General features: G+C 47.0%; 6 protein-coding genes across 6 annotated transcripts in view; 4 read left to right on the plus strand and 2 right to left on the minus strand.

The window, feature by feature from the left end:
- Positions 1–10,802: 10,802 nt before the first annotated feature.
- Positions 10,803–13,355, plus strand: PHALS_12329 (hypothetical protein F441_05083; the record flags this gene model as incomplete). The annotated part of the gene is made up of 1 exon (XM_024727856.1): positions 10,803–13,355. The coding sequence occupies one exon, from the start codon at positions 10,803–10,805 to the stop codon at positions 13,353–13,355; it is 2,553 nt and encodes an 850-aa protein (XP_024578391.1).
- A 15-nt stretch (positions 13,356–13,370) lies between these two features.
- Positions 13,371–16,098, minus strand: PHALS_12330 (cmgc cdk protein kinase; the record flags this gene model as incomplete). The annotated part of the gene is made up of 7 exons (XM_024727857.1): positions 13,371–13,559; positions 13,614–14,264; positions 14,322–14,534; positions 14,824–14,924; positions 14,982–15,798; positions 15,864–15,997; positions 16,071–16,098. The coding sequence occupies 7 exons, from the start codon at positions 16,096–16,098 to the stop codon at positions 13,371–13,373; spliced, it is 2,133 nt and encodes a 710-aa protein (XP_024578392.1).
- Positions 16,099–16,341: 243 nt separating this feature from the next.
- On the plus strand, positions 16,342–17,227 carry PHALS_12331 (tbp-associated factor 15b; the record flags this gene model as incomplete). Its single annotated transcript, XM_024727858.1, has 2 exons — positions 16,342–16,903; positions 16,965–17,227. The coding sequence occupies 2 exons, from the start codon at positions 16,342–16,344 to the stop codon at positions 17,225–17,227; spliced, it is 825 nt and encodes a 274-aa protein (XP_024578393.1).
- Positions 17,228–17,442: 215 nt separating this feature from the next.
- PHALS_12332 (Phosphatidylinositol kinase (PIK-J)) lies at positions 17,443–20,552 on the plus strand (the record flags this gene model as incomplete). The annotated part of the gene is made up of 3 exons (XM_024727860.1): positions 17,443–18,188; positions 18,256–18,694; positions 18,753–20,552. 3 exons carry the CDS (start codon positions 17,443–17,445, stop codon positions 20,550–20,552), a joined length of 2,985 nt encoding a protein of 994 aa, XP_024578394.1.
- A 314-nt stretch (positions 20,553–20,866) lies between these two features.
- On the plus strand, positions 20,867–24,187 carry PHALS_12333 (E3 ubiquitin protein ligase; the record flags this gene model as incomplete). The annotated part of the gene is made up of 3 exons (XM_024727861.1): positions 20,867–21,397; positions 21,459–24,015; positions 24,081–24,187. 3 exons carry the CDS (start codon positions 20,867–20,869, stop codon positions 24,185–24,187), a joined length of 3,195 nt encoding a protein of 1,064 aa, XP_024578395.1.
- A 368-nt stretch (positions 24,188–24,555) lies between these two features.
- The window catches only part of PHALS_12334 (Vacuolar assembly/sorting proteins VPS39/VAM6/VPS3), a gene marked incomplete at both ends in the record, with an annotated part of 3,706 nt that continues 722 nt past the window's right edge, over positions 24,556–27,539 (minus strand). The window contains one exon of the mRNA XM_024727862.1: positions 24,556–27,371. Within this exon, the coding sequence (XP_024578396.1) occupies positions 24,556–27,371 (2,816 nt within the window). The remainder of the gene's footprint in view (positions 27,372–27,539) is intronic.

Genomic DNA, 27,539 nt, shown 5'->3' on the forward strand with positions numbered 1-27,539 from the left:
TCTAGCTCAGAAAGCCGAGCGCTCGCTCTTGCAAGTGCAATAGTCGCAATGAATCTAATATGGTGTAACTATGAAATTTAATGCATCATAAGTTGCCCTTTGCGTCGAGGCGGGGGCCTAACATATCTATGCGCGCGAGTCTTTCTCACAAAAAAAGAGCAAAGCGAGCGCCCGAAAATAGCTTCTTAAGCGCGACAAATCACCACTTTTTCAGGGATATCACCTGCGCTTGGATCCGTATTCTTCATGCAGACTGTAGCTTCGGTACTGAATGCTAGCGAAAGTACCAAATAATATCGTACTGAAATGGATGAGGAAGACACGACACCTCACCCGCTTCATAGCTTTGCAATCCAGCTTCAGTGAAGAGGATAACCGACATAAAACTCGTTTAATGCAGTTTAACACGATGCAAACGTCGCGGCGAAACCTTATCACTTCCCGTTTCTGCTGTAAGAAGATCAGCTTGTCATCATAAGACAGCTGTCATCTCCCGCTAACTTGGGACAAAGTCGGTCGCCCCTTGTTAGTAGACTGAGTGCTGCGACGGGCGTCACAGCGTCCTCTCAAGGAGAGACAAAGACCGAGGTAGACCAGCATAAGTGGCAACAGCACCAGGGCTGTCCTGCCCAATTTGGAACTTATACACCGCGAGTATTCAAGATAAGACTTTTCTATTCACTTCGCTTGGTACTGGTGACGCCCGCTGGCCTACTGACCGCCCCATGCAAAAAGAGCTACCTCCTACCAACCACCCAGGACGACTATCCTAGGACTGAATCACGCAATCTCTCACAGTTGTGACGGCACGCCAACTTTCTTCGAGAGTCTTGATGTGCGCTGCACCCACTCACCTACACTATCACAGTGCATGGCTTATGACACCTGCAGCAATTTAAGAGTGCATCGCTGAGCTGGAGCTTAGGGCAGCTTAAGTGTAAGAGGTGATGAAAAAATGATCCATCGCTAACCAAAGGTTCTACAATCGACTAGTATGTCAGGGCGGGATCGTGATTTGGCTTCAGTAAGCACAGTTGAACATAAGATACACTCTTTGGGTTGCTAAGAGTATAGCTTAGATACCACCGTTACGATGGTTGGAACTATGATTCAAAGACCGCAGAGACCGAATGTATCTACAGATTAATTGCATACAATGATATAATTTTCTCCACAACATATTCGTGCGTTTCGCCTTCCTCTGATATCAGCACTTTAACTTTTGTACGTCTCGGCTCTTAATAATAGCGTCTTGCTTTCAGCGCATCACGGTCAATCTCGTTGAGACTCGATCTGGGTTTTACTTCGCAGAGCAGCCAAACTGATACCAGCGAATAAAGTTGTTTCGACAGTCCATTTCTTCGAAGAAAAGTAAAGAGACACGGGAATAAGCCCAACCATTGGGGTAAAGAATGATGTAACGTGCAATGAATCATTCAGCACAAACTTGGTGATTTACAGCAATCGCTGCGATAGTATTCTTTACCATGCGATTTAAGCGTTCTGTCTGTCCATCACTCTGCGAATGGTGAGCAATCAACATGTTCGATCTGGTGCATAAAATCCAGGACAAAGCTCGCCCAAAATTCGCTGCAAAATGCAAGTTTGAATCTTGCACGCGCCAAGACTTGGCGAAAACCGACGGGCTAGTCAAAGGCCAACGCATGAGGCGTGAATATATGACGTTGACACAGATATCACGTACGCACATTCGTGTCAGCACACTTTTACATATTAGGCCCGCAATACGGAGCGCTAGCAGCGGGGCTGCTGTGGACTTTCGCTTAGATGAAGCTTAGCAAAAGTCAGCAATCACTTAGAAATAGTACAAGCGTAGCGGATTGCAATTCGTTTACTCCAAGAGTAACTGTAACCTTAACATAATGCTAGTTAACTCTTCGTTTAAAATGTAAACTGAATGTCTGGTTTTTATTTGCTGCAAAGCCGCCTGAATCTAAATCCATAGGTACTACTGGCTGTCCCAGCCACGTACTGATTTTTTATTGAAGTGAAGCCACACATTGTGTGGTCACACCACCTTGTGTGACCCTTTACACTCTCCTTCATCCAGATTGTGAACATCTACAGTTCACATTTAACTATCGCCTCGAACAAGGCTCGCATGTCTAAGACACCACAGTGTTCCGAGCATGCCATATCAAGGATAAGGTCATACGTTACATCCAATTCTGAGACGACGCAGCGTTCCACGCTATCAAAGTCAAGAAACTTGACACCGAGGTCCACAGGGTACCTCAGCACAGTGACACAGTTCCTCGTCGCTAAGCGAACAGTGACGCTGTCGGTATACTGCGCTTTCAGCGCCTCAGCATTCAGCCGACTTCTGGAGCAACGACATAATTTCCCGACACCCCGAATTCGATAAGGATTTTCATGGCTTCTCAAAGCCCTTCGCGGTCACTTTTACGACAAGCAAGCCCGGCTTGCATACACGTTTCGTGTTCAAGAGCACGGAGCTCTTCGGGGCTGGGCCCCGATGACCACTACCTCCTTGAGGCTAAACAGAACCCAGTTCTTCCCCAGTAGGCCACCCCGCACCTACTGGGTGTTGTCGTTTCCCCGCAACAAACCAGAAGACTGGCAAGAGGTGGGACGTCGGTTCGATGAACCTTTACGCGTCTTGCGCAGGGGACAACCAATCCAAGGGTGACGGATGTTTCTACAGACAGAACACCGTCGGGTATTTTAATCCCGCTCGGCAGCTCAGAGCTCTGCCTCCTTGTCCTCGCATAGATGATATCCATCGGCTCAGACCCGCTCGACGAGCTGTTAGAGTGTACATTCAGTCAATTACTGTCGACGTAAAGTTAAATTCGGCTAAAAATACCACATTTACTGCTTCTCCAAAAAAGACGGGTGCAAACAAAAGACTTCCATTCTGACCACGCCAGTGCGGAGTCCCTCCATAAAGACGGTCACTGTGACCGCCTCGGAGAGAGAATCAGCTGCCATCCCGGCAATGGGAGTACGCAACTCTTGGACAAAGGTCCACCGTATCCTTTTTGCCCTATAGGGTGGCAAGGAAACGCGATCGCATACGATATGCCTGGTTAGGCGGCGAGAACACTCGCAAAAGCTGCAGCTTCAGCTCCTTCCAGGAGGGGAACGCCGCTTGAACCGAAGATCCACACGTTAGTGCCCATTCTCGCGCTCTGCCCCCGAGCTTGGAGATAGATAGCACCATGCACTGTTGCTCGTTCTGGAGTATGGCGGATGCCATAGTAGTCTCGGCCTCTCTCATCCAAAGCATGATATTTGTTTCATCCTTATCCTCGGAGGTCTTAACACTCACCATGATCGGCTTGGGTCGGGGGGAGGGGGTCATCCGTCGCCGACAGTGGCGTCATAGACGCATTTGACGCCGACATCGGTGCTCTAGCAGAACATTTTCAAAGCTTGAAAACGCCCCTAGGCGCGCGCTGATCGCTTCAGGTCCTTGCAAAGCGAGGTGTTGCACGCCCTCAGGTCTAAGCAGAGACATCAGCTTTGTAAGCCCGCTCTGTCTGTCCTGGGGCAAAAAATAAAACTACTCCATCCTCACAGAGGGTCAGTCGTAACGACTCAGTGCTACAAAGCGCAGCGGGGCTGCCGTAGCTCTTACGCATAGAGGAAGCTTTGTTAAGGTCGGTGACCTTCGTCCAATACTTAAAACCAGGAAGAGTGTAGCAGATCGCAATTCGCTACCTCCCAGAGTGATTATAACCTTAGCAAAGGCTAATTAACTCTTTCGTCTAGACGTCAACTGTATTTCTCGGTTTTATTTGCGGCAAAGCCGCCTATATGTACATATATAGGTTTTCTTATGTATAGAGTAAAACCTAATGAAATGTATAACTACTGGCGGTCAAGCCACGTACTGACTTCTTGTTTAAGCATAGCCACACTATTGTGCGGTCACACCATCTTGTTTGACCCACACCTTTCATTTCAAAGCACGAGAAACCCCGTTACAAGGACACTGGTAGAAAGAAATTAGGGCGTTCAAGTCCATCTCCACACCCATGTCGGGCATTGCACACCGCTCACTCAATCCTTAGCCTACACTTTTGTTGGACGTCTGCTTCACTGAATGAAGCTAGAAGATACATGAGGCAGCGTGCCATTTTCAACCTGTGCATGAAAGTAACGCATTTTTGCTAGCATTCGACACCAAAGAAACTCTGCTCATGTAGACTATCATCAAACCACTGCTGATCTAGAAGCAGGCGGAACTTTTGGAGCTTGAGGATCTGAAGGATCAGAAGTTCTCGCAAAGTAGCTCCAGATTTCTCGTTTTGCTAAATCTTTGAGCGGCAAATCCGGCAAACAAAAGCATATAAGGGATCTAATTGGCGCGACGGTATATTTCAGGCGACGATATTGAGCTAGCAAAATTATTGCGACTGTTGCACATGCTGACGGACAAGTCCGGCTCGTTGAGCTGTGCCTAAATTCTTTGTAATGAATTGGACATTGTCGCAAGCTCCTTGGCAGCTGTATTTGGGTATCATCTACTCGCTTTACCTAAGTAAATGTTTACGGAATGCACACTACGTGCAAAGGAGAGAGAAAGCGCAGGAAATTTCTCGTCGCCGGTGAGCAGCTATGCCGTACGTCTTGCGGTGAGGGCAAAGCTATCGGGTCGATATTTGGTGAGTCACTATGAACGATCTCGTCGGATAATACCCCGGCAGCCCCATAAAACATGTATCATAGGTCGTTGGCCGCAGAAGTCGCGCTCGTTGAGCTATGATAACACGTTAGAGTTGCACATGCGATTTATATAACACTCGTAAGAAAAGGCACTATTAGAAGTAATGGTAGTAGGCAAACGGTTGGCGCAGTGGGTGCTCGTAGACGATCAACTCTCTGTGTGATTTCGGTTAGTTCATTTTAGGTAGGCGAGGGTGTCAATGTTACACTATAACACCTTAAACTTTATAGCAGACTCAGAATTTTATCAGTAAAGTACCTTAATATTGTATCATGATTATTGCCGGCAAAAATGGGTGATGGGATTCCGGAAAGGAAAGGTCCGTTGGAAACGTGTTCTTCTGGCCTCAGGCTGAGCAGTGAGGGCTTGATTATCGTATATAATAATACAGGTGTCTTTAATTTCGCTCCAGGCTAAACTTAACCTCAATATATGTTACTCTTGAAATAGAAGAGCAAAGCAAGTACTTAGCTCCTCGAGATGCTCTCAATTCTGCTTTTGAATGAAGCGTACAAACATGATCTGCACGATACAGCTAATCTAAGGTCTTCAAAGCACGGGACCTGGTACAGCACGGATTTCTACACTTCGACCTGCCTATCGATGAATTGGATGCAACAATTTCCGGGTTTTTAACATGATTGTAAACTGATCCCTCAAGCGATAGCATCGTAACCAGTCTTAATACTGACGACAAAGATCTGCATGGTGCTTCTACAGCGTAAAGACCAAGAGTTTGAATGTTGGCTTGATGATGCTTACCGCAATCATAATTACTAAAGCGTGGGATGCAGGGTCGCTTTTCACAGCGCGCTTTTTAGGTAGTAGTTGAGAGCCTCTTTAGGTTTTTGGGTTATAGCTGTTAAAGCTATTGTACGGAGACAAACATAGCCGCAGACAGAAAGAGCTGGAGGTGTTGGGTTCTGCCTTGCTGTATGCGTCATGCTTTGCAGTCTGTAAACTTTAGTGTGAGACGATGCCTGCCCAGACGGACGTTACTGCACCAAGGTGGATGAAACGCCGTGGGCGAGAATTAGGTCGGATATTCATCGGTAGCTTCGTCAGTTTCGAGTGCCCAACGTATATCAGCCATAAACTGTACGCCCCCCCCAACTCATGTGCTCTAAGTGCAGACAGCACTCGTGGGAGCGATTATAGCGGTTAAAAAAACCTTTGAAAAACTTATTCGCACCCGTTTTGTCCAAAGTGTGAAGGAAGATCCGTGTGCATAGTTGTGTAAGGACTGAGCAAGCGGCTTTATACGGTTTAAAGCCATAGTTGTAGCTTGGTGATTCGAGCAATAGTCGGCCTGATGGTCTGTCTAAGCAAGCATATGCTTGACCCTTGCGCCTGCAGCAGAGGAAGCTGGGGTCCGTGCGTCAGAACCAGCTCGTTAATTACAAGATGAATTTGCCATAAGCTTTACGGGGAGAGTCGCAACGCTTCCCGCTGATTAAAAATGGCTTGAGCTCAACACTCAAGCCCCCAGGAAGGCTCAGTGCAATGGCCGAGTAAACAGCTAAGCCGTTGTCGTTGGGTGAAGGCTGAGATGATGGGTCTTACTTGGAGGTAACGCGACCGTTTGTATCGGGTGACGCCTCAACTTCCTCGGCAGGAATTGCTTTTAGTGCGTGCCCGTGTCTTATTGATGGGCCCGTTAAGCGGTTGGTTGAGTGCATTGGGGGGACGTCCGGTGCATGTTTGCTCAATGGAGCAGGTGCGGTAAAGTGCAGCGGGTGGCGATGGACTTGTTGCTTGTTGAGCTGTCATTTTGTGCAGTGTCTTAAAAGACAAATAAATGTTATCATCAGTGTGTTCCTCTTCCTAGTTTGTTTTAGGGTGAGAGGTAAATACTGTCATCTCGTACTTACACTTGACACATGAGTACAATTCTCATTGATACACTACGGGTTTCATTACACCCTAATAAGACTGTGATTATTCAAAGTTTAAAGTACCAATATCCATGAATATCACGATGAAGGGGGTAATGGAACGAGTGGGCTGCCAGCCGCGCGAAGATAAATTTGTTGTCACAAACTGTATACGTACTTATTATGTATAATTCTACAGGAGTACTCCTGACTATATTTATTCTCAAAAAAGCCTTGCAAACTAGATAAATTAGTATGTTAAAGGCTCTTGGTTCTAAATCTTACTTTAGCATACGCACTCAATCTCTATGCGTTTGTAAGCGTGAGCTTCTGGTGTCAAATCTTTGTCTGTGTAATGTGTGCGACAACCTCCAGATATCCGTGAGGTCATCGTCAGGTGTGTCTTCGTGTATGAGTCTTCATAACTCAGAGCTGAAAAGGAGCTACTACAATTGGACCATACCCTCGTCCATTCAGAGTGCACCGTCTTGGCTTTTAGCTGTTTGTGATCTATAAAAAAATTGTGCACCATTGAGCACAGTGACGTCGTCACCACATCTACCACATAGAACAGATAGATAGTAATACATCTTTTCCGATTTAACTCATGAGATAAGGTATATGTGGTGGCAGATGCGCTCTCGTGTCATCCCGAGTAAGAATTATCGCATGTCACAGTAATGACGACGCCGATTGATGTTGCGATGCGTGCAATGTGCGGGATGTGTTATCAGGGAGGCTTGAGAGTTTGAAAGCTCAGCTATCACTTCGTCAAAGCGGTCGATTACAGCCCGCATCAATATGCCTTTGGTCAAGGCTTGCTGTATCGTAGCACAAACCCATACGACATTCAGCGTGTAGTGGTGCCTCATGATGACAATCCAATGTAGGAATAAGGTATGAGACATATGATTTGACCACCTCGGAAGCGGTCAGACATGAGCGCGATATGTCACTCTATCTAGCTCTGCTATTCCGAGAGAAATATATTTTATATGTTTCGAATCGATTCTATATAGGCTAATTAGATATACAGACGTTTCACTATCTTCTGATCCTAAAGCTGTCTTCTCTTTTTGACGTGTGGCTAGCAGTTCACGTAAACCTTGGAGCCCTCTTCTTCAGAACTCCGGGATATTCATATATACTGATAGTCTGATACCGATGAATTTCGTTCATATTGTATTAAGTACAATTGTACCAGATGTGTAAGAGTGTAGTACACAGAATTACATTACTTGCTCCGTTACACCCACCACTAAGGCTTGAAAATAGCGGTACACACATTAGCTAAATCGGTAGAACACTGCGCAAAAAAGACCGCTTAACGGGCAACAATGCCTAAAATTCCACTCCACTCTCTGCACTTTACCATGCTTGCATCTGAGAGTAGTTGAACGACAATACTCTCCCGTGCACAAAAAACATGACTTGCTCAGCAAGACCCCGCCAAAAAAGCAATTTTCGCGGCCGACGCGCGTACAACAATTCTCGGGAAGGCTGCCGAGGTGTATCTCGATGAACGGAACCAGTGACGTCCCGAGTCCCGAATAAACACTATCGTCTTCAAATGGCAAAAAACGGCTAGTCGTATATTGGAAGAGGCGCTCACGGCACGCAGCCTCCCAGTCACATTAGTCTCGAGATCCGTGCCCTTCTCTGACATTAAAAAGTGTTTTGACACTCTGTCGAGGAAACCGACGCCGGTTTTACAGGTGCAAACCGCTCAAAGTCGATCGTCGCTGTAGTGTGGAGCTTTAACATTTCTATGCGTGTGGGCGATCGCCAATACTCAAAGCAAATGAGCGCGATAAGTCGTTATGCGAGTGCTCTCTCAGTCCACTGGTTGTCCTATAAGAACCGTCAAAGCCAGGAGTCGCAGTGGCTGGTAAAGCTCGTATCTTCCTTGAGGATTGCAAGCTGTACACTGGAAGCTGGTGAGATTGCCACTTAATAGCAGACTTTGCTATCGCAATGATAGAGGAAAATACGCCGCCACACCCATACAAAAAGCTCTTCAAGCTACTTTAGCTATGCAGGCGTCTGCCTGAGACGTCTCATGCTTTACTATTTATGGCAGCCGCCGAGTGGACAAACCACCAGCTCTAGTCTGTGCTAAAACGACCTCGCTAGTCTTCAGAAGACAGCCATATCAGCGTCCAAACAATAGCCCTATTCACCGCAAGGTTGGAATCCTCCCACCAGGGTAAAGAGCACTGCGACGGGCGAACCTGTCTCTACTCCAAGGGAAACAAAGGCCAAAGAAGCGCCAAGTCATAAGTGGTTACATCGTCAGGGCAACGCTGCCAATGTGGGATCTCGCGACCTTTTAGACTGGGGATAACTCTTCCACTAAACTAGGTACGGTTAACATGCCTCATGTACCCGTCAATTCGCCAACCATTCCACACGAAGTGGATCGCCTCTCGATTATCGACAAGTGCCAGCTAAAGTTAATCCTCCCACGGCTGGCTCTCGTAAGATCTTGGTTGTAACGACACGCTGACTCCCTCTAAGAGTCACGGCGTGCGCGTGTGGTCGATTAAAGCCAGATCTCTAGTTCACTCTCGAGCTTTGTCGCTGCATTGTCTGGCTGGAGACACCCTTGGTGGTTTAGAACCGCGTCGCTGCTTTGATACAAAGGAGCATAGCTACTGGGGATGGAAGAGACTTCGCTTTGAGCGCAACAGAGCTCTGACTTGCAGGAACGTAAGCCAACATAGGATTCTGAATGCGTTTGCATTCTTGTTGGAATTTTCAGAGTATAGCTTAATCCTTTCCGCCATGACCGTGAGCTGTTCAATGTATTGCGGTCGCAGTTCAGTCTTATAGACTGCAGACACTGAATTTGTAGATAGGTTAATTGCAGTCAATAAAATATTACCTTCTCATATATTCATATATCCCGCTAGCCTATAACATCGGTTTATAGCTTCATATTTATCTTGGCATTCAGTCACAGCGTCGCGCACCCTGCGCATGACTCTCAATGTCTGACAAAAAAACTTTGCTACGAAATGTATCTTTCTTGATCTCATCAAGTCGATTTTGATCGACAGCCTTACCACACTAAGACCGAAGCCGCTTCGTGGCGGTAATAAATGCACCCAGGCTTCACCAGACCATTTATGCAAGACCAGTCAGACCTGTTGAGGCATGTACTGCAACATTCGACACAATTTCATCAAGAGCCAGTTCGCTTCAGCACCGCGGCCTCTCCGCACAAGTACTTCGGAGTGTATCCTCTTAGACGCAGATCACGCGTACCGTCTCATCACCTATCTTCTGGCGACCAGAAGTTGACATTTATGTTTTGGTGCTGAGCCCAAAAGTTAGCAATAAAGCGCGGACCCTTCTTCGATACAATTGCTACTGGCAGCCAGTTTGGCGAAACGCTTTGCCGAGAAAAAGCTTGGCATAATTCACACCGACCACATTTTTGCTGCCAGCAGCTAGATGAGCTATCGGATCCAGATGGTTCACATAGACCACCAAATCGGTATTATCGAACGCATCGTCGAACGACCGAAAACAAGCTCCATTCTGATGGACTGCTACCTCTCTATCAGAACCTGCAGGCTCGACAAAGGTGCCACCACATAAGAATTAAACCCTTAGACACCTTTAACACTTGCGCAAGCGCACGGAATCAACCCCTGTCGGTTTGTAATCTCTGTGATAAGTGCACAGCAAACTGATTGCATGTACTTATATGGTCATCCCAGGAGCTGAAGTAGATTCCTAATGATTATTCAGCTCGGTGAAGGATTTAATTATTGATCACATCCTGAACGGAACAACTTACTACATGGCTGCGTGGCTGGGATGAGCAAGGTTCAACACCAGATACAACGATCGTCTTTGATATCCTAATGTAGTAACATAGACACTATTTCGAACTCATTGCAATGTTCTAAGAAGACGAGTTGTAGCACGTCTTTTTAGAAGATTGATTAGTATAATGTGAGACTAAAAACATGTCTCCAATCATATTTTGTTTCAGAAATGCACTGTATGGAGCAATCGAATTTAAAAGTTTTTGTTGTTCATGAGGTATAACGATGCTAAAATATTTTAAAATGTAAATTCTGAAATTGAAATAAACATTATGTGCGATAAAATTTACGTTTTATGTGCGATAACAATGCTGTTAAATCCATTAGCACATAAAACGTTTTTACTCTTAGTGAGTCTTTTACGATTGGTCAATCAAGATGGCGGCAGTCCTTAGAGACACAATAAACTTGGTGCCACTGTGTACGACTTCACAAGGCTGGAATTGTAACGATATACGTCTTCATGATGCAGGTTTAGACGTTCTCCATGGAGTGAAACTTATAACGCGGAAAGTGGCGTTTGTAGGTATGAATTACGTTCCAGATGACAAGAAGGAGGGCGAGCTGACTGAACGTGGTTTATATCTAAGCTCTACCAGTGTCCCTGCAGCAAGTCAGGACACAAACATGCTTCTCTTAGTACTGCGTGGTGTATCGCTGGTGAAAGAACCATTTTGGGGTCTACTGTTGTTCGTGCTTAGTTCGCACGTAGTGACTGTCATGGCTGGACCCATCACTAATGTCAGTTTTGAGACCGCGCTGCCGTTTCTTGCAAGTTTTGCTGAACTTAAAATAAGTGAAGATTCTGTCAGTGCAGATCGAAATTCAGAGCTGTTGAAGGACGTGTCCCCGCGTTTTACTTGGGGAGCTGTGGATCTTAAAATTAAAGATATGAATGGATGTGACTCAGCCTCGACCTACTTTGAGCAGCAGCTGGCTGCGGGAATGACAGACGCTCAGCTACTTTTAAGTACTCTCGTAAGGTCAAGAGACTGCGTGGTGCTGAAGTCCAATTCGTTTACTGCACCAGAAAACCCACATACGTCTCCCAAACTGTTGACACATGTAGCTGATCGGTTGGAGTGCAAATGTTTTTTCGGTTACTATCTGAACGGAGCATTATCAGCGCGAGTAATTAAAGCGCTGTTCCATGAGATAAACGCGTCAAATGGAGCGTCCCTAGTGCTGCAGCGTGTCATGACAGATGTCCTTACTGCACACTGGCAGGACCTCGAGCAACAGGCTTTTCAGTCATATTGTAATCTGATACACGCGCGATTAGCAGTTTATGAGCGCGTTTCAATATCCGCAGAGTATCTAGTGGCAATTACTGAGCAAAAGCTAAAAGCACAACACAATCATCACGTGGTCGCTGGACGAGACAAATCCTCGATTTTTGATGAGTTTGGTAATTTAAAGCGACAGCAAGTATCCAATGAAAAGGAGGGTGGGAGTTCTGGTACGCCGACATCTTCAGAGTCGTTGAATACTGGACTTTTTAGCTTTTTGAAGAACACGGCTGGCCGCGCTTTGAGCAAACAGTTATTGCGATTTCCCACGAATCGGTGGAGTACAGCAACAACAGATGCAAGAGGAACAATCACTCAAGATAAAAATGGCAGGTTTGATGGTAACTTAGAAGCTGTTGAGGCATCGAAGGAGTCACAGATAGAGCATACACCTGACCAACTTCTAGCTCAATGTAATGATAGCATAGCACGCTACATAGTTCCTGGCGAGTATCGCAATTTACAAAAGGAGGCTATGCCCGTGGACACTTCAGTGCTCGACACGATTCATGCAGAAGGATTGGGAAGAGTCAATACGTTGGTAAATGAGCTTCTTGTGGGTCTGCGTAGCCCATCGCCGCTCGATCCAGAGCTCGCCAGTCCATTGGACTTTCGGGCTGAAAAGAAAAAATTGTGGGCAAAGATGGGACGGGTAAGAAGGCGCTTTGAGCGCGCGAACGAAGTTTCGTCAGCTATTTTTTGTAGTGAACTGCTTCGTTATCTACACTCTGTAGTGCTCAGCAAAAACGAGACAGATACAGTGACTCAGCAACAGCAACAACTGCGAGGTCGCGCTGTTTCTTCAATCATGCTTGACGACAAGAAGGTTGCCGATGCACCTGTTGTGCTTACTAAGGTGCCGTTAGAGTTGCTAACCTACAAGAACAATCTTGAGGCAATGGTGTCTCAGTATAACTTTGTCGCGCGCGGCCCTCAAATTGCTACTGTCCTAGCCGGATTTTGGAATGGACCAGTCCGTCGCCAATTGCAGTACCTGACGCAGCTAGAACATGACCGCTTTTCGGCAGTATGTATCGAGAACTTGCGTCGCATCACAGATTTAGAGAAATCACTGGGAGAAAAGGAACGTCATGTCAAGCATTTTACTGACAACATTGCCGAGTGGGACCGACAACAAGACGAAACTATTGCTAAAATCAAGCAAATTCATGATGAGCAGGTGGATTCATTACAGGGTGCGATACGGAATACTGAGACCCAAATTGAAAATGCATTGGCAGAACAACAAGCACTTTATCAAAGCACGATGCAAGCTACGAGGCGTACCATCGACACAGTTGACATAATCACTGATAAGGGTCGTGAGGTGTCGGGCTACCTTGAGCGCTATGAAAGAGGACACGTTTTCTCGTCGCGATGGCGTCAATACTTTTATGTGCTTAAGCACGCCACGCTCACTTGCTACAAGTCAAAAAGCGAGTACGAGGAACGCGAGCCTCCTATCGAGCGTGAAGTAAGCATCAGCGGTTACAGTGTTGTCCGAAGCCGGACAGATGAACTCAAAATCAAGCTGATTCCACCTGAAGCGGGCCATAAAATGTTCCGCTTTCGAGCACCTGCCAGCGTAGGCCGAGAAGTTTGGATGAAACGGTTCTCGGAGGCTACACAGTACGGTCGATAAGTATTTGAAAGTGAATCAAGTGTAAAACACCGTATGGTCGAATTCTCGTGATAACATAAATTCTGTCAGCTGCAGAGGTTTGCCAAGCCTTGCGTTGCAGTCATCAAATTTCTGCGTTTTTTTTTCGCTGATTCTAGTCTTCGGGTGAATATTTGAAAAGCAGAAGCGTTCAGGCCCTTCAAAAAAGAAGTCATGCATAAGAGCCTGCTCATTCAACAAAACATTAGACAAGCTTCGCTAAAGTCGTTTTGTTGCTACCTTTCGAGCTGACAGTCTTTTGCTAGGGTCAAGTGTAAGTAGTTTGGAAAGGAGATCCACGGCAGTAGCGTGAGAGTTGCAAAAAACAGTAGAAAGAGCCATAGGCTCGTATGATGGAAAGGATACTTTGTCAAAATCAGGAAGCTCCCGTACGCCTGGCCACTGCTTTTCAATATCGCCAAACACTTGAATAATTCGAAATAGTTGGTCTAAATCGTTCTGTCCAGCGAAGAGCGGAGTCGGGCGCAGTAGTTCGGCAAATATAGTGCCCACAGCCCACATGTCCACAGCTGTATCGTAATGACGTGCACCGAACAGCAGTTCTGGTGCACGATACCAGCGCGTGGCCACTTGGTGAGAATACGAGCGTTCTTTCCGTCCCGCGAATACAGTAGCAAGACCGAAGTCACTAATTTTAAGTACGCCATCGGCACTCAACAGCAAGTTTCCCGGCTTTAAATCTCGATGCAATATATTGTGCTCATGGCAACAGGCAATGCCATGCAACAACATTCGCAGAAGTCCGCGAGTATCGGCTAGATGCAAAGGCTCTTGTCGATTTCGAACAACGCTGAGAAGGTCCTTTGGCATGTATTCAAGCACCAAAGCAATATAGCTGCCATCAGGTACAACATCTAAAAGCTGAACGATCTTTACAACAAAAAAGTTATTGGATTGACTACCATGTGAGTAAAGACTATGCCTCACATTAGGATGCTGAAGTTGGCGCATCGCCTCAATTTCCTGAAATTGAACTGCCGGTATGACGGTGAGCTGGCCATTGTCATTAAGTCTGAGCCGCTTTATGGCTCGAATATGGCCCATCTCCAAGTCTTTGGCCCGATGCACTTCTCCGAAGGCACCATTTCCTATTTTATCTAGAAGTTCATAGCGACCCGCCAGCATTTGGACTGGCAATATCTGATCCAATATATATATTTAAACAACACCACATAGGAATAACACTGACAGATACGAAAGAAACTATACATTATCGACGCAAGCAAGCAAATTTGGATTTTAACTTTACTTCGTCACTTCCTACGACTTGCTCGCTATCATACCATAGGTCATCCGGGTCGCTTACTTGCTTGTTTGCGCTTTAGTGGTTGTTCTTCCACACGAGATATCTTGTGTCACCCAGCTTACGAGGACTCAGCTTGTGCTTTGCAAAGAACAAAATGGCCAGTAACATGCAGAGCGCACCCACGATGATGTACGCAATGCCAAGAAACGGATTTCTTCCGCCGAACCATGATGTCGTCGAGATCACAATTGACTTCTTACCTTCAAACGTGCTCACTACGAAATCTGCCAAAAACTTAAAAATTAGTTTCACAGTTCATTAAGCAAAGAGAGAAAACCTACTGCTGGAGACGAGAAACTCAAGCTGCGTGCCCTCTGCAAGATCAACGTCAATACGACCATAGAGCTTGCGAAAGCTTGGCAAACCGGCAGTTCGCATCCATACAATAAAGTGCTCATTTTGCACACCGTATGCTGGTGCAGGCGTCGTCCAAGCAGTCTTATTCGCGATGGGAGGTTGGCCATTGTACATGGGAATGATGTAGCGGTAGCGCGGGTTCTGCCAAATCAGTAAAGTATTATCAGGGTCTGCTAGCTCGTTCAGATTGATATTCTTAAATTTGGTCTCGACGTCCGACTTCCAAGCAATACCCGTCTGATCAACAAGGTTCACGAGTGTATTGCCTCCATACGTGTCATTCTGGTAGTATGTATTACCATTGGTCACAAGCTTGTTAACCCAAAAAATGTCATTAAAGAGACTGTTGGCTATTAAACCGCAAGGCATCAGTATATAGTCGGTCTGATTGTTACCAATCGGCGTCTGTGCTGTCGAGTTGTACTTATTAACACCTGTGCCAGATGTCGTCAGGGGCGAGCAGTCGCTAGTACTGGCTGCAGCATCTCCGCGAAGCTGCGCGTCACTACGGCTTTGCACATAGCGACGGTGATTTTGATAGAAATTGTCGAGCTGGTAATACAAGTAAATTGGCGCTTTCATCTCCTTTTCAATTCGAAACGTAATTCTGCAGCCATGAACATCCACATCGAACGAGTCGCCTTCGCTTTCTGTGCTTAAAAAGCAGCCATTTCCCTGGTCCACAATATTGGACGACGGTGTTAATGCATCTCCATCATATTGAATCGAATACTCGACCACCTGTGTCAATTAAAAGAAGACTGAGCAAAGTAACCTCCATATTGACACACACAGCAGATACGCACATTGTCCGACTCAGTGTGCAGCACAATGCCAACGGGTATGAAGATAAGACCAACAATAGCAAAAGTCCCAATAACCCAGTTAGGAGTCAATATTGGCTGCCAGGCCTTGAGCTTTTGTTGCTTGAATGGTGTGTCTGCAATTTGAAAATATTATGGTCAAGGTCAACGGAGTATGGAATAACAGACAAAATCAGAATGATAATGCACCCTCAGGTTTCCTTGATTTTTCATCCATGGTTGGGATCTCTTGCCGCAACGTCTACTTGCGGTACAACCTTGCGCTGAGTGAGAGTAGAGAGTCCGATGGGGGTTTCTCTGTTGTAATTTGCTTCTCAGTGCTGACTCGATAGACGATCTAGTATTGGCTGAAAAGAAATTATGTGGCATAAGCCGATAATGAGCCTTAAGTTAGCACACACTTAGGTGTGGCCCACGCATGGGTTGTACTAATGCACATAGCCGATATACTAAAGCGACCATGAGCTATCGAGAGCGCGATGGTCGCAGAGGGGGCTCTGCTGGCTCCTCGTCCGCCAGGTACGGTGGCGAACACAGTCAGGAGAATTCAAATTTTAGACCGCGCGAACGAGACGCGTATCGATGTGATGATGCCTATGATCGGACTCGAGACCGCGGACGTTCAAGTAGGGACGCACCACGCCAAAGCGAGCCGAGCATCAATAGTAGCGCTCGCGACTATGACAGGGAAGAGGATATATCGGCAAGAGTAGAAGACCATCACGAAGAAAACCAACCTCAGGCTTCAGAGGCATGGGACCCGGCGAAGGAGGCTCTAGATGACCCAACCTGGGCGCGGATCTATATTTCGAACCTTCCCGCGGATACGACGACGGACGAGCTACAGGAAATGTTTGGTGCCATTGGTGTCGTCGCACGTGAAAAGCAGAAGCGTGGCTATAAAGACCAGTGGCCATTTAAGATTAAAATCTACACGGATGCTGGTGGACAACCGAAGGGCGACGCGGTGCTTACCTACGAGGATTCAAACGCGGCTCGTACAGCGCCTGATTTTTTTAACGGCACGTCGATTTCAGCTCTGTCGCTAGCTTGCTTTAAACTAACGCTGACATGCTGCTACAGGTTCTGAGATTCGCGGCAAGGTTATTAAGGTGGAGCTTGCAGGAAAGCCTGAGCCTCCAGTAGGCGGCTGGCATGGTGGTAGTGGTGGAGGTCGTCGCGGCGGCGGCGGTGGGGGGGGTGGACGTTATGGTGGTGGAAGTGATAGGTACGGGGGCGGTAGCCGAAGCGGTGGTGGTGGACGTGGCGGCGGCTACAGCCGATACGGCGGCGGCGGAGACCGTGACTTTCGAGACCGACCTGATCGCCGCTCACGTCCGTACTGAATCGAAGAAGGATATTAAGGTGGTGGTAGTAGAGCTTAGGAGAAAAATCTGTATTTCGTCTAATATGGGACCCATAACGTTACCCAAAGTAACATGGCTCCACCCATTCGATTACCGAAAAACTCCATTTATTTACCAATCATTCAACACGAGATCAAATCAGTACTCTGCGGAATCCAATCGATACTTTGATCCTCGCCACAGTTGCGCGTATCATGGGCGTCTATAATCTTCTTACGCTCTCAGCGGAGTCTTCAGTGCTTGGCTGGTACTTTTTAGTGCCGCTAGCGTCCCCTGGTGGCAATAATCTTCTACTGCGAGATCTGCGGTCACCGCTACAGTTTCGTCAGTCATTAGCGCTCCAGCCGCTACTGTCGCTGTTGCGCTTACTCTTCTTCGTCTACATCCGACGCCGCAACAAGCGCGTACCGTCCACGCGATGCTTTGTATTTGTTGTTTCTCTCATCGAAGTTGCCACATGCTGTCTTGGATCTTTGCAGCCGCTGCTGTATATGGATGGTCACCGCATCAACACCTTCTCTAAACATCGTCAAGTGCCATGGGGTGATTTCTATGTAGCCGTACTAGGTGCAATGGCGATTTTCAGTACATTACTGCAACTTAGCTATATATTGCAGCTGAATAAAAGTCGAGGTCGGCTGGCCGATGACAAACTGCTGTGGGAGGTAAGGAGCGAGACTCCGCGCGCTCAGTGGAGATCTAAATGGGCCACTCTAAGTAAACAGTTTGCAGGTCGGCGTAAGACCAAGGATTCGACATTTGAGGCCATAGTGAGTCTCTACGCTCACCATGAAGGCGCTTTGGATCGACTTGCCGTGTCTTCAAGCCAAGACGAAGCCGAGTTTGAGTTCTACCTGCCACAACTGTGCAGTTTTTTATTGTTAAGTGCTTTTGCACGCTCCGAACAATTATACGCGATACTTTTACGTAAATGCTCGGAGTAAGCAGCCGTAAGAGATTATATCATGATAATTATGTGGGCACTAACGTTTATGATTACGTCACAGGTCACATGTGTTTGCTCACAAGATGTTTTGGTACATACAGTCCTACTGCGTGCATAATCCGGTCTTTTCCACCGAAGCTGATAACCAGCGTGTACAAGGGTTGATTATAGATGTTTTGGAGCGTGGCATGGTGCCAGCAATGGTCGCTGCTAATCCATCAAGCCCGGAGCGTCAACCTCAGCAGCAGGTTTATGCGAACCGTGGATCAGAGGTATCAGCTAGTGCACAAGAGGCTGAAGCTTTATTACTAAGCTCTCAGGAAGATCACTACGATACTTTTCATGACTTTAAATGGGGCTTAACGAGGTCGACAAGAAATCATAAACCATCAGCTGTCTCTGGTGTGGAGCCTTTTGAACTTGAGACTGCATTTTTGGGCTTACTAGCAAACATATCGTCAAATTTACGCGCTGTACCGTATGGCAGGCGCAATGATATGGTACGTCATGCACTTTTGTATATCGAGATGTTTGCTTGACATATGTTCATCATCATAGCTTCGCATCTGGCTACAGGACTTGAAAGATCAGTACCTCCCGAACAACTCTCTTTATCTCCCTGTTGGCAACTCATATCACCGACTTAAGCATATTCACGTTGATGAGAGCTTCACATTCTCAACACGAGAGCGAGTTCCATTTTTGCTATGTGCCGAAATCGTAGACTATCCATCTCCGCAAGAAGAACAGCGCAAACGGCGTAGCAACAGCGTTTTTAAAGGTAGACGTTTCACACTGGGTTTGTGGGACTCTGCAGGTACGCAAGACCACGTGGCAACTACCACATCTGCTGAGCGCACACCCTTGGTGTCTCCTGATGCTGCCAAATTGGGATTCTGGAGTGAATCGCGCACGCCTAGTAGCCCGACAAGACTTCGCTCGTTCTCACACCACATATCAAATAAAATGGTGCAACCGACAGAGCTGCTGCACGGACTAATCGACTCGCTGGTTGGTAAGAACTCTGGTGAGAAGAATCTGGACTCAAAAACTGAAGCCTTGCTAAGCCAGGGTGACGATGAGGAGGAAATACATCAACGCTTTTTACCAGAGAGAAGCCAGAGCCAGCCTTTCTCCAGAAGCTCTGGTACATACTTTAAACGGGGTTTGACAGCTGACACAAATTTGGCGGAGCGTCGACCTATGATTTCAGGCCAGCCTTTACCTGCTCAAATCACTTCTGCCACTACGGATTTCGATGAAGTTGAATCCAGCGGGCCCTGGTCGCCAAAGTCTGATACAGTATTGTCGCCTCAGTCAGAAGCCTCAGCGAGCTCTCCGCATCATCTGGCTCGCTTTGACAGTACCGATAGATTTTTGCAGAATTTATCTGAGCGTGATTTAAAACTCGAGATTGATGAAGAAGTTGAAAATAGAAATTTATCCCCTAAAAAACGCCATCAAGTGGTAGAGCTGCCATGCGTCATTTTTAAGGAGCGATGGGCGGATAAAGAGCGTCGAATTCAAGCGACTTCTTCCTACGGAAAGCTTTCAGGATGGAGATTGCTGCCGGTGATCGTTAAAAGCGACGATGATCTCCGTCAAGAGCAACTAGCCTTGCAGCTCATTCATCAATTTGCAAAGGTGTTCAATGAGTTTAAGGTGCCTGTCTTCATCCGACCATACGATGTGATTGCCATTTCAGCCAATTTTGGTCTTGTTGAGGCGATATCGGATACTATCTCTCTGGATTCGCTGAAGCGCAACGATCGTGAGTTTACGACGTTACTCGACTTTTTCACCAGGCATTTTGGTGATCCAAGTACTGCCGAATTTCGAAAAGCCAGAGCCAATTTTGTAAGCAGCATGGCTGGTTACGCGATCGTGTGCTTTCTCCTCCAGATCAAGGATCGCCACAACGGCAACATTTTGCTGGATGCTGAGGGTCACATTATCCACATTGACTTTGGCTATATCTTGGCTAATAATCCAGGTAATATGGCTTTTGAGCAGGCTCCATTTAAACTTACAGCCGATTTTGTTGAGCTCATGGGCGGCCCCCGATCTGCTCATTTTCAGCGATTTCGGTCACTCTGTGTGCGGTCGTTCCTTGTAGCTCGTAAGTATCGCTACCGCTTCACTTTGCTGGTGGAAATGATGTTGCAAGGTAACGAGCATTTGCCATGTTTTGCGGGAGATCCTAAAGGCACCGTCAATCGTTTTGCCGCGCGCTTTCAACCAGACTTGGACATAAACTCTTGCGAAGATTTTGTGCAAGCCCTTATCGATGCATCGCTGGACAATTGGCGTACACGGTGGTACGACAAGTACCAGCGCTGGATAGTTGGCGTTTTTTAAGTAGCCAAGGTTGAGGACACAATGGCCGCTTCTACTCGTCCATTCAAACTTGCTTATTCCTTAAGCGGCTTTCATCTTTTGTAACCTTATAAGTCGACCGCTTTAATCATCCGTTCAGATGCAATTTGAGTGAACTGCGCACTCTTGAAGAAAATCTTAGACAATTCTGCCGAAAAGCATCGGGCGGAAATGGGATGTGGCTGTGGTAATTTCCACCCCCGACTGCATTATATAAATCAGTTTGTTTTGATGAAACGACGCGTCTGTTGCTGCTTCAGGACCCTTGTCTACGTCTGTCCAGATCTTGATGTGAGATGGATCTAGGCATGATGCGTCAGGCTCAAGTCGAGCGAAATAGTAAGGTGAAGGCTGCACAGCGCAAGCTTGAGTCTGGATGGAAGCCCGGTCGACTGAAACGCCGACAACAAATAGCAGCCACGATGATTCAACGCGCATATCGAATTCACCTGTTGCATCAAACCTTTCAGCGTTTCCGACAAGACATTCGCTTCACATATTCATCGTTGCGAGCCTTTGGTCATGCAAGAAGCCGTAACCATTGGCGAGATGTGGATTTAAGGAGAATGTCACGTGAAGAACTTCGACTCATAGCATTGTCACTTAATCTGCCTTCGTCTGGGAAAAAGGTGCTACTAATTTGTCGTATACAACGCTGGGTGTACTCGCACGTGGAAGTTTTCAATTTAGCAACACAAGCTGCTGCAAGAGCGCTTGAAAAAAGCCGCAAAGCTCAAGGAAGCGTATACTTCTGTGGAGCTCATCCTAGGGCTGATGTCATTGACATTCGTCCACTGCGGGGTCACTACATCACGAGTGTTGCAGCGGTACGTTTTTAAGCCAAACATAACGTGCTTCCATTTTTCCTGAATAAAATGGTGCTTGTAGGGCTTTGACTCTGACGCTGTTTACGCTCTAGATAGCGCTAGAGGTGCTGCATGGCTTTGTCGAACGGGAGGTTTGGCGTCGCAAACAGAATTGTGTAGTAACGTTCATGTCAGCAATGAGTTTGAGCTGACTTCGCGAAAAAGTCACTGGCTTGCTTCGCCTGTTCTTCTTCATGCGCTGCAAACTGAGCAGGTAAAGCACGTATATGTAGCGCAAGGTCATGCCATGGCACTTACCAAGACTGGCGAAGTTTTCAGTTGGGGCGACAATGCACACGGAGCGTTGGGTTTCGCAGCAGAGAACGCTGCTCACGTAGCACAGAATCGTGTAACCTTAATTGAAGCACTCTCGAACTATCAGACAATCACTGCTGCTGTTGGAGGACACCACAGTATTGCTGTTTGTAATCATGTTGCAGGTCATGATGGGGTCATTTTCAGTTGGGGCAGCAATTCGCACGGTCAACTCGGTGTCTGCCCTTCCAATCCCACTGCTATGACGATGTCAAAATGTTTTCCCCGAGCTGCAGTAATCCACCAGGTGGCAGCACTCCGCTCTATTTCAGTGCGTCAGGTGGCATGTGGAGCTTTGCATTCCTTGGCGTTGACATCAGACGGCAAAGTGTTTGCTTGGGGGTGTAGTGATGGTGGACGATTAGGCCGGGGCAAGCCAGTAAGCGATATAACTCAGCCCTTTGTGGTGAATGGGTTGCTTACAAATCTTGTCACTCTTACCATTGCTTGCGGATCGTGGCACAGCGCATGTATCGCAGCTGAAGCTTCCCAGGTAGAGAGCAAAGCCGGTCGCATCTTCACGTGGGGCACAGGCATCTATGGGCAGCTTGGCATAGGAAAAAGTCGGTTTGTTGACGAACCTCGACCTGTTCGTTTGTCATCCCGTGAACTCGACAAAGAAGATTTTGCAACTCGAATTGCATGCGGGACACACCACACGGCAGTGCTAACAACCACCAACCGCATTTACACATGGGGCAGCTCACAGACATTTCATGCAGTCCCAACCGAATTGCAATTATGTGATGGTAGACGCTTTGGACGCGTCACGTCATTAGCTTGTGGACGCAATTTCACGGTATTTAGCACTGCTAGTCATGATGCCTCAAGCTACGAATGGCCTCAAGTGTCACGTCTTTGGTGTGACATGCCCTGCATTATTCCGTGTTTGAATTTATCCAGAGTACCCAGATCGTCTTGTAGTTCGGCTTTAATGCCTTCAATCAGTAAAAGCACCAAAGTTGCCGTACCTTCGCAATATATTCCACTTCTTGATCGACCCGAGCCATTCGCTGACCGACGTACTCGAGAAGAAAAAGAAATTCGAGAGGCCCAACGCATCAACGATATTGACATAAAATCGATTGTTCATCCCCTGTGTCGACTGTGTTGGCGCTGCAATGGATTTCAGCCCTCCCCTATGCGCTTGTGGATGTGCCGCGATTGCTCGCACGAACGTCAGCTACACGGATTAAGGAAGGCAGGAGTTGCTATGGAAGAATATGAAGCTGTGCGCAAGCTACAATGTCTATATCGTGCGCGAAGAGCTCAAAACTTGCTGAAGCGTGCTCGTGAACAGTGCTACCAGCGGATTTTTAGTATCCAGCACAACAATTTTTTTTATTACAATCTGTGGAAGGGGAGCAAGTCGTGGACTCGTCCAGTGGGACTAGATGAAGATTATGAACTGGCCATTCGTGATCCGGATGCTTCACCAAGGGTTTTACCTCCATATACGGCAGTTGAAGTGGCGATAAAGGTGCAATCCATGTGGCGAGGAAAGCAAGCACGCCGTTTGATGTTACTAAAGCTGCAAAGTCAGTACGAAAAGCATTTGGATTTGAAAAAAGGACTCATTTTTTACATTCGAAAGCCAGCTATCTCAAAGGTAAACAAAGAGCCATGTGCAAAGTTGTGGGATCCCCCGCCATTGCTTCGAAAGCGGTATGATTTAGGCGATCCTGTTGAAATCAAGCGGCTTACAAGGTTTGCTAACATGAGTCTAGATGAGGCCGCTCAGATTTTACAGCGTGCGTACCGACGCCATCGAGGCCGCAACTTAATGCGTCGTATTTTGCGTTCACGTATTAAAAAACTCTGGGATGCTACGATCGGTAGACACTATTATTTCAATGTCATGACGAAGGAATCGACGTGGGAGATACCCGATGTACTTCTAAACTGCGACGTGGTTAGACCAAAGATCTCTCGACGCTTCAAATACAAGAGCGACGGACAAACGCAAAACGGTAATTTGAAGGAGATATTTAAACGCAATGAAGCTGCTGCGTGCATGATTCAAGCGTTGTACCGACGATTTGCAACTCGGGTCACGCTGTTTGAGTTGATAAATAGTCGTTATCGCAAGTTGATGGATCCAATATCGGGTCAGCCATACTACTATGACAGCGTCTCTGGTACAACTTCCTGGTTCAAGCCAATTTTGCTGGGACTTCACGACCTTGAACTCACAGTTGAATCTACCACCGCAGCATTTTATACGCTTAAGCCGACACTTGTCCCTATCTCGTCATACTTGCCCGGTACAAGCGAATGCTTCCGTGTCAGTGATCGAGCTCGAATTAAACGACATAGACGGAGGCTGCAGCGCCTACGACATATATCATGCGAAGAAGCTGCCTTGCGTATACAGCGGATGTGGCGCACTCGTCACGCCAAGTACGAGTTGCGTGGTCAAGTATTCAACCCATTTGAGAAAATCTACGACCCAATCACCCAGCAGTATTACTACTATAACCCAAAAACTGGAGTTGCCAAGTGGGAGAAACCCTCTTTTATGCTAGATGGCGAGCAGACCAAAAACGCTTCTCTAAAAAGTGTTAAAAGACGACGCTTACACACAGTCACAGTGTCCAGTGAGGCCACACAAATTTTGTTCACATTCATGCGCTGTGCTGTCGCACGTCTTGAACTTCATCGACTTCTACGAATGCGCATCCAAAAAGTATTTGATCATCATTCACGCCAATATTACTATTTTGATATACTTACTGGCCAATCATCATGGCAAAAGCCTAAAGTCCTCAAAGGATACGACTTAACTCCAAATTGATTGCTAGAATCTACGTAACGGGCTGACAGGAGTAATGCACTAAACCGACGGGGAAGCGCACAAATGCGCCAACGCCAAGCTTCTTGCCACACGACTGGCAGCACTGCGACGACCACACTGTGACTGATTCCTGACGCAGCAGAGATAGCTGCCCGCGTACCATAAAATTCTCCATTTTTGAAAGGTGTTTCTTCACTTGGCCGTTGCGGAAACGCTCAACCTTACGCTCAAGCACGCGCCGAAAGAATTCAGCCAATAATGCCATAGGGATATCAGCAGGCAAGAGGTCAAGGGCCGTGGACACGTCAATCCGCTCAGCATATTTGTTCAGCACGTTGATGGCTGCGTGTATAGCTTTGCTTTGTGGATCAGAGCTGAAAGATGCGCTTCCAAAAGATTGAAGAGGCGACGACGCTGATCCATTTTTGCGTATTTGTGGACTTAAGTATATTTTCAACAGTGTTGAGTAAATAGAAGAATCAGCCGTCTTCGAATCGAAGCAGCGATTACAATAGGCCTCCGCCAAAGTAGCGTCCTCTAGCTGTAAAGCGTACAGTTGAAGGACCTCGAGGTGACGGCCGAGCTTCGATAGTAGTGCTGCACGTTCGTCCACCATTTCAATAGGTGTACGGCTCAGCATGCGCTCAGGATGATAGGCAGCGCGAGGATATTCGAGAAATGAAAGAAGCTTGCGACGTAGAAGCCCCGTCATGCCACCCTGCAATTCAACGCGACTGGTGAGATGTTGGTTGTGCGAAGAGCTTTTGTGGATTGCATCCAGTAGCAGATATACTACTTCGTCATGCAATCGCGGTGTCAAATCACAGGGTCTTTCATTTATAACTTGAATTAGGTACTCGATAGCCAGCATTTGGCAATTTATCAATGGCAACCTCAGTGTTGATATGTCCGCCGGGATGCTTGTATCAGTACCAAGAGGAATGTCACTTGAGCACGAAGAAGCAATAGAGCAGCTCTTAATGTGTTGTAGTACTGCGGCATGATCAATGTCACGTCTAGAGTCCGCGACATCACGCTGCGTGAAGATTGAAAGACCGAGAGAAGGATCAACAGATAATACACGTCGCGAAAATTCAAATATTAGCTCAGCATGCTTTTGTCCGAGCCTCCGAAGATATTGTGCAATGAGCACCATGTAATCATGAGATGATAGCAGATCTCTGCTGTCTTCCGACAAGTGTTCTGTTGCTTCTGAAGGAGTGTGTACAGCTGTCGAAGCGGCGCTACGCTCCAAATCTTCCAGGAGCTCTAGTGCCTTTCGGTGCAGCTTTCGCGCAGTGTAAAAAGCCAACAGAGCCTCAAATCGTCGGTGAGCTCGCAGAAACACTTCTGTTTCTCCTATCTCACACCAATTTTCACCGGTGACGACTTTAAGCAGCGCACGTTTCGCTCGCTTTTCGTACTCCGCTTCTTCAGCGACCACTACGAGGCACTTCACCAACATTGTGTCAATCAGTTCCAATGTACCTACTTCGCGTGAATCAATGTCGTTATTTTCACGTTTTATCATAGCTGACGCTTTAACGTTGTCCTGTGAGTATGCACTACGTTTATGCCGCAGAAATCCAATGAGAGCCAGCAAACTTTCCTTTAAGTCATCACCTTCCAAAACATATTCCTTTTTGTTGCTATTCTTGTGTATAGCACTGTACTTACGAGGAATTAAATTACGGGGAAAAAGCAGCAGCACTTCCATAACTTCGATTGAACTCTCGTAGAAATAGAGCATTGCTTGCTGTAGGCTTCGCGATCGGAAGAGACTGTATCCGTACTCTGCATACAGCGCTCGCTGGTCAGCATCGCTCAAAGTGTCATCTTCAGGGCAAAGCTTACAAAGCGCGACAGCATCATCAAGACACTTAATCTTCATCGATGCAGCGACTTGCTGTGCAATTGGTAGCATTTGATGCGTCTGAAATGTAAAAGGTGGTGATACAGTGTACAAAGTGGCCGGTCGATCATCTCGGTGGAGCGAGCCCCTATCTTCCGCTGTCGCTGACGCCACATTGAGAGCAGCACAAATGCTGTAAGGTGATTTGACTAAGAGCGACTGCGCAAAGCGCAGCGATCCATAGTTGTAGACTGATATATGGTCTGCCTGGTCTAGAAGCAGGAATGGATGATGATAATATGCCCTTCGTGGGGTTGTGTTGTATGCAAACTTTCTGTCCACCTTTAGACACAGCTGATTCGTTGAAACATCTAGCGCTTTACTAGCACGCTGGCCCATTGTGACTGCAATTGTTCCAAAAGCTCCGTACACGTCTGCTATTTCTTCATTATCTGATGTTTTCTCTTCTTCATGGATCGTCAAAATGACTCCATTCCGTTTACCACATAGAAGCAAATCCATCACATGCTGTCGTCGTCGCGCCATGAATCGACTGGGCAGTGCCAGCGCGTCACATTTCCCATTAGCTCCTTCCAGTGCTTCCGTAATATCTTGCAGCACATCTGCTGCGACGTTCAGCATTCGACCACTGTCAAGATGAAGAACGGACCACTGCGTTTTGCCCTGAACAAACAGATAGTTTTCACTGAGAAGCACGAGCTGCTGTACTGGCAGTAAAGACGGCAGCAGCTCGTGCTGTGTGCGCAACTCCAGAACTCTGTTAATTGTCCAGTCAAACACCTTGACAATGTTTGTCTTAAGTAGCACGCACAGTGTCTTGGCTGCTTCATGGGTCGCGAAGAGAACAGCGCCTTTAGTGTCGTCGCGGTCGATCAATTGTGGGTTATTTTTTAATGGCAAATCCACAAGCTTCAGGCGATTGTCGCTTAGCGTGATAAATACACCCCAGGTATCTAAGTTGGTACAGCACGTATGGTACAGCCGCTTGTAGTCCGCCTGCCAGCGCAGGACGCCGGCACGCCCATCAACTACGTAGCTGCGCAACGTCCCGTCCGACGAGCCGACAAAGATAAGAGGTGACAGTTCGCCCCGGATCCATCGACTAGAGAGAAGGCGCTCGG

The sequence above is a fragment of the Plasmopara halstedii genome, assembly GCF_900000015.1.
Source record: "Plasmopara halstedii genome assembly, contig: Scaffold_614, whole genome shotgun sequence".
In the NCBI taxonomy this organism is placed as follows: domain Eukaryota; phylum Oomycota; class Peronosporomycetes; order Peronosporales; family Peronosporaceae; genus Plasmopara; species Plasmopara halstedii.